The sequence below is a fragment of the Sus scrofa genome, chromosome 18, assembly GCF_000003025.6.
Source record: "Sus scrofa isolate TJ Tabasco breed Duroc chromosome 18, Sscrofa11.1, whole genome shotgun sequence".
In the NCBI taxonomy this organism is placed as follows: Eukaryota; Metazoa; Chordata; class Mammalia; order Artiodactyla; family Suidae; genus Sus; species Sus scrofa.
Genome location: NC_010460.4, coordinates 17,570,895 through 17,585,294, shown reverse-complemented (window position 1 = coordinate 17,585,294; position 14,400 = coordinate 17,570,895). Strand labels below are relative to the sequence as shown.

The 14,400-nt window shown below is 35.0% G+C and overlaps 1 protein-coding gene across 9 annotated transcripts in view; it reads left to right on the top strand.

Moving 5' to 3' along the window:
* Positions 1-14,400, top strand: part of MKLN1 (muskelin 1) — a 338,714-nt gene that overhangs the window by 247,225 nt on the left and 77,089 nt on the right. For all 9 annotated transcript variants that reach the window (XM_021078931.1, XM_021078932.1, XM_021078930.1 and 6 more), the window contains 2 exons: positions 752-817; positions 10,105-10,217. In XM_021078931.1, the coding sequence (XP_020934590.1) occupies positions 752-817; positions 10,105-10,217 (179 nt within the window). The remainder of the gene's footprint in view (positions 1-751; positions 818-10,104; positions 10,218-14,400) is intronic.

The window sequence follows — 14,400 nt, the reverse complement described above, 5'->3', positions numbered from 1 at the left end:
GAGAACCTCAGGTTTTCTGGTTTACCTCCAAGTCATTAGAATCCTGTAACATCTTGAACCATGAAATGAAGTTACATCTTTATTATATAAGATTTGATATAAAGTAGGATTAGATATAAGGTGAATAATAGCTTTCTCTTTTAAAGTTTTTGATTATATTTAAACCTGCCTGTTAAACTTCGTGATGTAAGAATCAAAAAGAATCAAATCTTACATTTTGTCAGGCAGTACTCAGATAAACTTGTAGGTAAATTATGTGGGAACTGATTTCTGAAATATTGGTATAAAATTAATACATCATTAATGTAAAATTAGATAGCCTCTTAGTTTTCAGTGGCTAGTTTTATGAACTTTGAAACTGCTCATTATACTAATAAACCATGCCTAGAGTTACAAACATACAATCTAATTCTGTAATTGTTTTCCATCTTCACTCCACTAGTTCAGAGATTTTTGTCTTAACTTTTTTTGTATATCCTGTGTTTTTGCTAATTTATGGCACTGGTCCTGAATGAATTGGAAATAGCTTCCAGTTGCATTAAGAGCCTGAAAGCAATTAGCAAAAAGAGATAATTATTATAAACTTAGTTATAAATCATATTTCTTTTATGAGTCTTCTTACTTATTCTTAATATTGAAAGAATAAATGTTTGATATTTCTACTACTCATTACAGACTTGTGATTGAAGTTACTCTGGATTTGTGATTGTTCTGTGTTCCTCCTTTAAAGAAAATATCTCTTCTACTTCAGGTGATGGAGAAGATAACCGACCAGGAATGAGAGGAGGCCATCAGATGGTTATTGATGTTCAAACAGGTAAGGAATACTTGCAATGGAAAGCAAATTCTTTAAAATAGTATACATCATTAAATGCCAGATAGTCATGAATACACTTCTTTCCATTAACAAAGGTTAAATGTCATAGGCTATAACCAAGTAGCAAAGAAAATAGGCATCAGCCATAGGTATAACATAAATGAGGCAATAGTCCATGAGAAAGGGGAGGCTACTGCACAAATGAAATCAGATAACCTAAAAGAAATGTAATGCACAGCCCCTTACAGCTGTGTGTGTCTGTGTGTGTGTGTGTGCGTGCACGTGCATGTGTGCATGTTTGTAGTTTTATATGTATTTGATTTTCATAGAAAATCAAATTTTCTTCATTTTTAGTGCATTTATATTTTAATGCCATGATATGGGAATTGTTACAATGAAAGAATTAACATATATTTTTAGAAAGAGAGAATATAAAATTAGATAGTTTTAAGTGTTGGTAGATCTATTAATTGCTAAACACTGTTCACAAGCCTACCTTTTAAATTTTATTCTCTGACTCAATACTGAAAATTTTCCTTAGGTTTCTACAGCCTAGAACAGCTTAAATATCATTATATTTAGAGATTAATGCTATAGCTTTAGTAGGTTTCAAATTACTGTCTTGAAAAGCAAATAATACCAAGAATTTTGTATAATTTTATTATTTGGTTTTAGAAAGCTTTACCACATAGAATGCTAGGATCCACCCAAGTAATATTTTACTTTTTCCAAGTATAATAAAAACTATATTATATTACTGTGTTATGCTCATGATAGTGCTTCAGGAATAGTCATTTTGACATGTTATAAAATAATTAGTAAAAGTTATTGTAGTGTACATAGTGATCTTCTAGGCATTAATGTATTTTCACAAATGTTTTGTGGGCAACAAGAGAGATTATAATATTTTATTTAAAATTAACTGCTAAATTTGTATAGTAACCTGTGAGCTTGTTTAGCAATATTATTAGGGTCTCTGAAAACAGTTCATTTTGAGGCATAGGAATTTGCTTTCCTAAACTTGACCCCGCCTCTCAAACCACTTCCCACAGAAATAGGCTTGACTCAACTGAGTCTTAAAAGCATCTTTTTTTCTTTTATTTTTTAATGATTTTTATTTTTTCCATTATAGTTGATTTATAGTGTTCTGTCAATTTCTGCTGTACAGCAAAGTGACCCGGTCATACACATATATATGTTCTTTTTGCTTACATTATCCTCCATCATATTTCATCTCAAGTGACTAGATATAGTTCCCTGTGCTATACAGCAAGACCTCATTGCTTATCCACTCCAAATGCAATAGTTTGCATTACTAACCCCACACTCCCAGTTTATCCCACTCCCTCCCCCTTCCCCTTGGCAACCACAAGTCTGTTCTCCAAGTCCATGAGTTTCTTTTCTGTGGAAAGGTTCATTTGTGCCCTATATTAGATTCCAGATATAAGTGATATCATATGGTATTTGTCTTTCTCTTTCTGACTGACTTCACTTAGTATGAGAGTCTCTAGTTCCATCCATGTTGCTACAAATGGCTTATTTTGTGTTTTTTTTTATGGTTGAGTAGTATTCCATTGTGTATATATACCACATCTTCTTAATCCATTCATTTATTGATGGACATTTAGGTTGTTTCCATGTCTTGGCTGTTGTGAATAGTGCTACAATGAACATACAGGTGCATTTACCTTTTTCAATAAAAAGCATCCTTTTTCCACCTGAGAATTCAATAAATACCCATATGCTTATTTCTCAGCAAGATCTATATACAAATTGGTATTTTTAATCCAAAAGAGTTAAATACTGTGTGAAAAATTGTTTAGGTTGTCTGCAGTAGCTTTTCTCCTCTTTTGAACATAAAATGAGATTTATAATGCCATTCTTTTTTTCTCAGTCATAATGAAAATATTATTGAATCCTTTTTTAAAATTTGCTAATACTAAATAAAAAACATTTGTTTGAAAAGCTACTTTAATTTTCTAGACAAAATGCTATTTTTCTTAAATGTGAAAGTAATATGGTTTATATTACCATTTAAAGTTCCCTTTATTAGGGAACAGAAGGGATTTTCATAGGGCTTATTTACTGTGTTGTTTATTATGGGATATGTACATGTGTAAGAGAAAATTTTTCTTTTTTTGGAATCCCTGATATTTGAAAATGGAAAATAAAAAGATTCAAATGATAGGCAAATGTCCTGACATAACTTAAGATGAACAGAGTCATTGAGGATTGAAAGTTAACTGTATGTGAATGTTGAGGTTGAAAGAGTTTAAATTCAAATGATCCCCTGTATGAGTAGTAGAGATGGTGTGTAAAACTATTGGCGTGGGATTCTTCCTTTTGAGAAGTGGCGTGGGATTCTTCCTTTTGAGAACTGGTTTGGGATCCAGATTGAGGTAGAGGAAGAATGCAGCTTTTGAGGATTCAGGTGTCTGGAAGCAGAGAGACACGGAAGGAAAGATGCCCCAGGACGCAACCGTTTAAATCAGAAAAAGCTTTGAACTTTCATAAAGCTCTAGAATTGTGGTTTAGGTTAAGTTAAACATGTGTCTGGTTGTGAGAACAGATAATCCAGGAATCTGCTATATCAAGAGAAAACAAAAGGAATTTTTAAAATGCCATTCAGAAGTTTAGTAATTTTCACATCCAGCATTCCCAGTCTTTTGTTTCAGATAACCATTGTGTTTTCCTTTCTGTCACCATGCTCCATCCTTTTGGTATTTCCTGGTATTCTTTGATGAGGCTTCATAAATGGGCAGCCTTTAAGGAGGCCCACGATACTCTTGAAATGGTATGTAATAGTTTGTCTGTCCACCTTTGTGGAATTTATGAGAAAATTCATTACCTATGTATTTTTAAAGAGTTAAATATCTCTATCAAGTTCTGACATTCCATGATAAGTAAATACTGCTGTTATGCATATAAAGTTTCAAATGTAATTCCTTGCTCTGCTTAAATGGGATTCGTTGTTGAAAAAATAGTGTTACAGAGTAAATGGTTGCCCGCTTTTCCAGATTATTTGTTGCTAGATCTGAGGTGGCTGAGGAAGAAGTTAGTAGGCAGTGAAGTCAGAGAGGTAGTGAGGAACCATTGTGTTGACTTATTTTCTAAGTACTTTAGCCTTATTCTTACTGAGACAATGGAAGAAAGACATTGTTAGATTTTGAGAAATGCTGTGAACTGACTTTGCATTTTAACAAAATAAATCATATGAAGTGCAGAAGCAGAGATACCTTTTAGGAAGCAAGTGCTTATCAGAGAAGTGATGATAGCATTGGTTTTTACTAGAATGGTGGTCAAAGTTTTGAGACTTGGTCAGATATTGGATGTGTTTTGAAGATGTCATATACACCTGACAGGATTTACTGATAAATTGGATATGAGGTGTGAGAGAAAGGAGTAGAGATGACTCAGGGTTTTGACATGAGCAGTTGGAAAAAATAGAATAGCCATTCCCTACCTAAAATGGGTGAAACAGGGGATTAAGTATGGTGGGTTGTTTAGCAGCTTGATTTTAGACAGATTATGTTTGAGATGCCACATAGGCAACCAAGTAGATATTTGAAGTAAGTGGTTAGATATATTAATTTGGCGTTCAGGGGACAGGTCCAGGCAGAACAGTCTTTTCCCTCTCTGTATTCATATAGCACTTTGTTTATTCTCTTATTTTTACTCCAGTGATTTCCGATTGTGTTAGAGCTGTGTGGGTAGGTGTTGTGTTTCCCATTCCTCTCTATTCAGCCTTCTCCTCTCTACCTCCCATCCCCAGTAGTCTTACTGAGGAGGGGAAAGACAAGGATCTTGCATCATTTTTATGGCCCCAGAACCTGGCTTGGAGTAGGTATGAACTAAATATTCACTGAATTAAATTGAAATTTTAAAATCCATTTTTCCTTTGAGTGGAAAGAAATATTTACTTGGAAACTGCACTCCGATACTGCTTTAAACCTTGATGAATGGATCATATTGTGATATTTTTCCGAGATGAATTTATGTTATTGGTTATATTTCAGTATATTTAAATTTTCCGATGATTCTTCTTGTTCTTTTCTAGTATATAGACTTTATTTCCTTAAAGCTGTAGTTTTTATTACCTTGGGGGTCTAGGTAAAGAAATTAAATGTTACGTAGACTGCTTTTTTAGGGGAACATTTGGTGCTTTTTGATTTTATTTTGGGTATAAGAGCAGAATCTAGGATATCTTTGGAATGTTTTTTTCTAGAAATTCTTCTATTTCTATTATAAAATAATTAATAGCATAATTTACCAAAATGGTTTCATATACTTTATTTCATCGTTTATGCACCAGAGCCTTCCTGTAACTCCTACCATTAGGTTGATTTTAATCATATTCAGAGGTACAATTCTCACTAAGTCTTTGAAAGAACCTTTTCTAGTCCAGCCTTATTGATGTAACAATCAAACATAGTGGTTAGAAGTTGAGTGGTCTGGTCGTGTAGTCTGGAAAGGAAGTGTATGCATGTATTAGACATACCTGGATTTGAATTCTGACTTTACCACTGACTTTTTGTTTGATCTTGAATGAGTTATAATGATAAAAATAGGAATAATAAAGTTGTAAGAGTTGAACGAGGGAGTTCCCGTCGTGGCGCAGTGGTTAACGAATCCGACTAGGAACCATGAGGTTGCGGGTTCGATCCCTGGCCTTGCTCAGTGGGTTAAGGATCTGGCGTTGCCGTGAGCTGTGGTGTAGGTCAAAGATGCGGCTCGGATCCCGCGTTGCTGTGGCTCTGGCGTAGGCTGGTGGCTACAGCTCCGATTCGACCCCTAGCCTGGGAACCTCCATATGCCACGGGAGCGGCCCTAGAAAAGGCAAAAAGACAAAAAAAAAAAAAAAAAAAAAAAAAAAAAAAGAGTTGAATGAAATAATGTCTTTTACGTATAAATTATATGTTATTTATATATTTCCACATGCAGGGGTTTTTTTTTTTGTTTGTTTTTTTCTGTCTTTTTAGGGCTGCACCTGTGGCGTATGGAAGTTTCCAGGCTAGGGGTTGAATTAGAGCTGTAGCTGCTGGCCTGTGCCACAGCAACACAGGATCTGAGCCATTGTCTGTGACCTACACCACAGCTCATGGCAACACCAGATCCTTAATCCATTGAATGAGCCAGGGACTGAAACTACATCCTTATGGATACCAGTCAGGTTCGTTACCGCTGAGCCACAACGAGAGCTCCTATTTGCAATATGTTAATATACAAATATATACTGACAGGGTTCATTTTTATCCTGAATATGAATTTGTGTTTTTTAAACTTTTTAAAAATTTTTCATTTGTTTTTCTCTTGGTGTCTATAGTAAACTAGGAATTAAGCTAACTTCTTTCACAAGCTAGTAACTCTTCTCCTGCCTTTTCTTTTTGACAAGTGAATGTTATCTAACATTAGGCTCACACTGTGTCTTTGTATACTATATGCAGTCCATACTATTTCAATATGGGAAAATGTATTAAATTATGAAAATAGTGTGCCATCTTGTGGAGGATTATGCTAAAAATCAGAGTAGGAGGAGAGATAACTGCAGTTGGGCTCATAAAATAAACCTGCTTCTTTGTGCAAAATCGTGTGAAGACAGTGATGATTTCTACCTTGTTTTTAGTGTGTATAAAATGTATAGGTTAGTTCTATTAGGAGTAAGTAGTTATAGGCTTTATTTAGTACTGATACCCCCCAAAAAAGATCTATACAAAGCATATGGTTGAATTTTAGTTTATGTGGCCTAAGTAATGACTGATAGATTCATTCATTCAGTCAGTCAGTCTCTTAGAATGAAATTGGCTTGACAACTTCAACATAGGCTATTATTGGTCAGTTTACTTCCAGTCCTTCTCTTTCCGGGCTCCTCCTATTCACTCAGGCCTGTGTGTTGCAAGTTTAGATCTGACTATGTTAACATCTCTGCTTAAGATCTTCTGTTGCTACTACACTGTGGAGTCAAGTTCAAAGTCTGTATTATCATTTTAACTCATTCCATGATCTGGCCACTACCTATCTTTTTGACTTATCTCCAGTTCACTACCTTTTTTTGTTCTTTTAAAATGGACACTGTGTTTATTCATCACTTAGTTTTCTCCTCTGTGCATGCATTATTTACTTCTCATGGTAGGTGTGCCATTTTAGAGCTAAGGAAACCAACAATTAAGGAATTTGGTGGTGGTCACACAGCTGTGGTGATAGAGTGGTAATTCCATCCAAGATCTGCCTCATGTTAGAGTCTGTGTATTTTGTTTGTTTTGTTTTTTGCTTTTTGGGGGCCACATCCATGGCATATAGAAGTTCCCAGACTAGGGTTCGAATCAGAGCTGCAGCTGCTGGCCTACGCCGCAGCAATACTGGATTTTAGCCGTGTCTGTAGCCTACATCACAGCTCATAGCAACGCTGGATCCTTAAGCCACTGAGCAAAGCCAGGGATCAAACCCACATCCTCATGGATACTAATCAGGTTCGTTAACACTCAGCCACAGTGGGAACTCCTAGAGTCTGTGTCTTTTAAGACACTTTATGTGTTTTTCTGTCTCTGTACTTTGTTTTACTTCTTTATTCTGCTTGAAAAGTCCTCTTCTCTGTCCTTCATTCTACCAACAAAGCCACCTTCTGATCATAGATCAGATCACTGTCACCATGAAGTTTTCCTGAGTCCCCTCCATCTGGTGTATTCTCTTCCTTTATTTGAACCCCCATGGTGCTTTTTACCTTTTAACTTTCTTATGTCACTTAGTCTACACTGCATTATGGTGATTTATATACTTGTTTTATATGCTTGACTAGATTGTAAGTTCCTAGAGGATAGAGGCTGTGTCTGTTTTAATTCTCTAAAATGCCTTGCCAGTTCAGATTGATACTCAAAAAATACCGACTGAACATTCCTATGAATTTGGAAGAAATAGGTAGCCTCTGTAGCCTGTGCTCCTTTACGAAAAAACCACAGAGAAAGGGCTGCTGCTTGAGGAGGATTGTACTGCCCCAGGGATGTACATTAATTGTTATATAACCTGTAAGCATGAGAGTGGACATTCAGTAAACCAAACTACTGCCCTGTTGCAAATAATAGCATTTTCCTTTTTCGTTCTTAATTCTCAGTACAGTTCTGTATGATTATTTCTGTAATCTTTAAAGGTTTTTTATATCCCTACTTTTGCTGGGTTTGTTTCTAAATAATTTTTCATCTCTGAGTGATTTAACTTAAATCACTAGATGATTTAATTAAATTTTGTTATGCATTCATTCAGGTATGTCGGAAGGTCCTGTTTCCATCTGATGCATTCAGTTTTACTATTAAACTTAAACTGGGACCACAAAGCATTCATGAACAAGAATGACATCTTGGATTAATTCCATTGGGATGCTTGCTCTGTGCCAGATTTTATTTTGCTCAGCTATCAATGAGGCTGTTGTGGAAATGTGGGTTTTCTTTGCTGTGAGAATTTATGTGTACAAAGAGACCTGCTTTTCAGAGAGAACATTGAGAACCCAGAGCCCAAGAGGAAGGGTTATTAAAGTTAATGAACCAGGGTAACCTTATCCAGAGGGTGCCCAGAAACACTATAAAACAGAAGGTCAATTGCAATTGCTATTTTAGTTATATACCCCGTCCCTTTCCAGGCTTCAGGATTTAACGAGGTTAATTGCCTTTATAGTGAAGCCTTGGCAAATAATTTTTAAGCCAGATGAAAATTCTTTAATTTTTTTCTTGTAAAATTACCATATGCCATTTGGGAAACAGAATGTTACTTAACTAATGATAACGGATTGTTTTATACCTCTGAGATGTGGCAGTTTTTTAATAGTTTAAAATAATTTCTGTTATTTCACATTTGTACAGAGCAAAAAGTGTTCTAGGTACTGAGTTAGACATGGAACAGATACAGTAATCCTGTTTTATTGCATCTTTGGTACTTAGTAACTACAAAGCTTTGGGGGTTTGTTTTTTTGGGGGGGTGCATGTTCTAAAGTTGGAATGCTGTTCACGCTTGTCAGCCTTCAGAATGTTTTCCAGTAACTTACATCTGAAGAACTTCACCACAAACTGAGAGTTTTGTAAATGAAAAAACCAAGACCCATTACCCAGTCAGCACTAGAACTCAGTCCTGTTCCAGTGGTCTCTTATCCAGAAGCATTATTTTGATTTCCTCTAGGTTCTTTCACTTAGCAAATTCACTTAGAGTTTGAAATTATATAAAAATATGACAAAGATCTCTTAGAAGAAAGCTCTATGAATGGCAAGAATTTTCTTAAATGATGCTACAGTATTTCCAGGTGCACTGTGCATCATAACTATTCGGGATGGGATGTAATTTGGATGACAGTCTCCGTGTGTATAGGCCTAGGGCATGTCAATTACATAGTAGATGGCTTTGTAGTTTTCATGTAATGTGTTATTTAACTTAAAAAATTTGGTGGGCATGTGTAACTAGCAGACATAAGATATTTTCAAAAGGGAAATATTTAAAGAAAGAAAGGCGCTGTTATTCTGTAAAGAGAGGTGGTTGATACACAGTGTTTTGTCTTAGAAATTTTCACTAGTCACTGAGCAAGAAATAAGTTTTGTCACAGTGATAAAGTCCATGGATATAATAGACATCTCAGACTTAAGGAGAAACCAAATTCTCAGGATACCTAGAATGACTTGAAGGTCAATTTCTGAGGAGTTAAACCTACCACAGTATATTTGGAAAACTTTCCACCAGTTTCCAAGGAAATACCAAGTCTGTGCTTTATTCTTAAGATACCTAACTGTAACTCATAGCCGTTTTAACCATTGTTTTTGGTATTGTAATAGAAAACAGACTTAGTGTGGAACTTTTTCAGAAATAGCTAGATGTATTTATATTTTGCACTGTATATTCCCCCTTAATTTTTAAAAACAATCTGAAGCTCCATTGTTTTGAAGCTGGTAAATGTAAACTTTTCATGGCTTAATGGAATCTCCTAAACTGGCTGCACATCAAGTTTCCTTCAAAGTATTGACTTTTTTTTAACCCACTGAAGATCTTTGGAGTCAGAATCTTAGGGGATGCCTCTTAGTTATATTTATATTTATAAATCTATCAAACTCCTGGTTCTGCCACAGACTTTCTATGTGCTCATGGTTAGGAAATACTGATATTTATTTTGGAATGTTACCAGTTTAAAAACCTCATGTTTAAGTATACTTAGATATACCTTCCTAAATGATCTTAGAAGCAATTGGCTAGATCTGGGTGCCTGTACTTAAATTTGTCCTTAGGTTTATTTTTTACACATATTTTTCTAATTTTCATAGAGACCGTTTATTTGTTTGGTGGCTGGGATGGAACACAAGATCTTGCTGACTTCTGGGCATACAGTGTGAAGGAGAACCAGTGGACATGTATCTCTAGAGACACTGAGAAAGAGGCAAGTTCTCAGACTTTTCATCCATCTGTATTACGATAGGGGTGTGGGCATACACTTCTTTTTTGGATGATTTGTATTCTTTTCTAATGTCTGTCAGCAGTGTAGCAGATGAATTTGTGATGAACTAGTTTTGCTTAAGTAGTCTTGCATTTCAGCATCTATACCTGGTTCTTCAACTACTGGTACCTGAACAAATCTATTTTATGGAGATAAATAGAAATGGGTATCTAATATAATTTAGTTTTTAACCACTTTAGTTAAAATGTAACTGTGTAACTATCTTTTTTCTCATGTCCCTGTCACCTTTACTCTTATTATGTTGTCAGCCGCAAGGGAAGTCCCCTTTACTCTTTATTTTGAACATTATCTTATTTTTATTTCCTCTGGAAAAAATGTACTTTAGATTTCTTCACTACCTCACTATTTTGGCTTCTCACTATTTGATTGTATTGTCAGTTTTCACAGATGATATATATTTAAACTAAAATTGTATGTATGTATTCATGTATGAGTGAATAGAATGGCTTGAATTTCTGGCTTTAAATAAGTACATAATTGTACACTGATATAAACCACATATTCATATATTATTTTTTCAAATCTTCGTAGAATTTTTAATGTACTCTTCAATCTAAGCACTTTGGAATTACAAGGTGAAAAATAAACTATAACAAATTTTAGTAGCTGCAGATGAAAAGGGGAGAAAAAGACCTAATTCAAAACCACTGATTTTAATCTAGGAAGGCCATTTTTTTTAAAATCTGTTTTTATGCCTTTAATCTTAGAAAATTGAACTCTTGGTTACTTGGTGTGTTCCATTGTTAATCATTTGGATAGTTTTTATCTTTTCAAAGAGATCTTAAAATTCTGCTTTCTAGTTATTATCCCTGTAAAATGGCCTTTGCCTTTCAGCATTAAAGTACCATTTTCTAAAATGATTATTTCTGTCCTCAACAAAAAATAAAGACAGATCTTAAAAGAATACCTATCTTACTTTTCTTAAACTATTTTAGATGTAGGTTGATTGTATCTGTAATTATTCTCGCAAGAAGCTTGAGATTCATGCTGAAATCCTCCCTCTTCTTCATTGGATAAATCTAATTAGTGCCTCAGTTCCATCAATTCTAGCACGCAACCTTACATATCAGATGTCTCTTCTCTATTCCTTTTGGCACTAATTCCAACTTTATAGTTTCTTTCTTAAACTTTTTGCCTCCATTATTGATCTCAAGATCTATTCTCCATTCATTAGCACAGTCTTCTAAGAAAACATTTGGCCATTTTAAGTGACGCCTCTGCTTAAACCACATGGTTAGCTTCAGTCCCTATTTCAGTTAGCTGTGCATTCTATAGTACATTATAAGCATACGCAAAACTTTAGTGACGTATAGTAATAGGCATTTACTTTGTTCATAAGTCTATAAATGGACTGGGTGATTTTTGGTTTTGGCTGGGTTCACTCATCTGTTGGGAGTCAGCTGGTACTACTAAGCTCTGTTTTACCTAGTCACTCACCTTCCTGTTGGCTCGCTGAATTTTGTTCTTATGCACTGGTAGTATTGCAAGGGGGATGAAGCAGGCATATGTGCTTCATTAAATTTGTTATTCTCTTTTCCCAAAAGAAGTCATATGACCAAATCCACGGTTATTGGTTGGTGGGCAGCACTGTCAAAGGGCATAGATGCTGGGAAGTGTGAGTAATCACAACAATAAAGAAGTTTATCTACCTTAGTTCCTTTTGCTTAGAGTAAAAACTTCAAGTTTTTCGTCATGATTTGATCCCCATCTACTTTTCTAGACTCATTTTTTTGGCTTTAGGTGCTATCCTTACTTCTAGTTGCTAAAATTTATTCAACATTCTCGTCTGTGTCCTTTGGAATGGTGTCTTGCCTGTTTGGAATTAACAGAGGCTCCTCATCACATGTATCCAGCTTTTACCTAGTAAATGCCTACTTACTCTTTAAAACTCTGTGAAGATTTCACTTCCTCTGGAACCTTTCTTGACTTCCCTAACCAGAATTAGAAGCATTATTAATTCTGCTATGTCCACTTAATGCCTTGTATTCCTTGCATGGGTCTGCTATAATGATTGGTTTACGTTTTTTTGGTTTTTTGTTTGTTTGTTTTTCCTTCTTTGGCTGCCCTGAAGCATATGGTGCTCCCGGGCCAGAGATCAGATCTGAGCTGCAGTCTCGACCTAATCCAATGCTGCAGCAACACTAGATCCTTAACCCACTGTGCTGGGCCAGGGATCGAACCTATGTCCCAGAGCTCCTAAGACGCCACCAGTCCTGTTGTGCCACAGAGGGAGCTCCTATATTTTCATTTCCCTGTGGAGATGCTGAATTCCTTACAGCATGAATCTTATGCGTACGCTTTGATGACTAGTTGAAATAAGTTAAATGATAAGTTAGTGCTGGAGAAAAAAGATGATAAATACAAAATTCAGGGGAGTTGTTGCTTTGGCAAGAGAAGGGGATGGATTCCAGGGGGCCTCAAAGGTAGTATCAGTGTTCTACTTTTGAAGTTGGGCGTGGATATTAATTTTTTTTTTTACTATTTACGTATGTTATAAGTAATGTTTAGAATTCAATTAATACTTATTTAAAACTAGTACTGGGAAAATACAGAAATTGTCTTGATGAAAACACTTTGTTTCTGTCATTTTGAGGTCAGTAGAGATAGATAAGTAAAGTGGTGATCCAGTACTGGAATCCAGATTTATTATAGTTTATTACTATTTTATTCATTTAAATACCTAAAAACCTTTTGTTGTTCCATCAGTGACGTGAATGAGAATATATGGCTTTAGGAAAATGCACGCTTATTCCTTCCAAAACTGAACAGTTAGAATTTCATGTATCTAATTTTGTTTTCTACACTAGTAAGTATAATTTTTATTGTTTCATGATATTCTAGTGCATGGTTTAAAAGTATGATATTAAAAAATAAAAATTACTATGAATAAAATAAATAAGCAGCAAGGGGAAATATAACCATTATTTTCTGATAACTTTAAGTGAAGTATAATCTATAAAAATAATAAATCACAAAAAAGCAAAAATAATTTAACTCACTTTAATTTACTTAAATATGTATCTACTTAGCACAGGCAGTAGCTTGAAAGATAATAGAATGGCTTAGCTCTTAGAATAATTTAAAGTTTAATTTTAAATGTTTATGTAGGTACATGGATAAGTTTTTATAGGTTCAAACAAATTGTATAATTTTGCATTTTTATAAATCTCTTTAATGTCTGGCTTAGTGGAACATAGCCAGATTCTCATACATGTTTGTGCACTTAATCTCTTGCATCATGGTGTTTTGTGTGAAATATATGAAGAAAATTGGACCTCATATTGATACATTGTTGGAAAGTCTTATTTTAATAGTAGCCTTTTTATATAATAGCACATGTTCTTTTTTCATCTTCTACCCCAGATTGACAAGTTGTTGTCTCTTAAAGGTAATTGCACTATAGACCCTAATGCAGTGTTTTTTATTACAGTACATTGTAGACCCTCAGCTAATGTGTTTTTTTTTTTTTTTTTCTTTTTGTCTTTTTGCCATTTTTTGGGCCGCTCCCGCAGCATATGGAGGTTCCCAGGCTAGGGGTCGAATTGGAGCTGTAGCCGCCTGCCTACGCCAGAGCCACAGCAACGAGGGATCCAAGCCGCATCTGCAACCTACACCACAGCTCACGGCAACGCCGGATCGTTAATCCACTGAGCAAGGCCAGGGATCGAACCCGCAACCTCGTGGCCTTGTGGTTCGCGGTTCCTAGTCGGATTGTTAATCACTGAGCCACGACGGGAACTCCCTCTCAGCTAATGTTTTTAATTCTCTTAACATTAAAATCCACTGAACTGTGTTGCTCTTTAAATTGATCTTTTACCCATGTTTTTATTTTCTAATCATGTGTTTGTCACTTAAAAAATATTGGTTCCTTGAGTTGCACACGTATTCCAAATGTTGACATATTTTAATTATAAAACACCCCACTCAAACCATATTTGTTAATATTAATATCAATTTCATTTAAAAAGCCTTTTAAATATTGGGAAGGTGTCAAGATCACAGTGGCAGTTAAAAGTTTTCTGAAATTCTAATTTTTGCCTTAAAATGTGCGTTTTATTATTGACAACAAATTTTGTCAGTTATTTTTCTTCAAAATAGCATACTT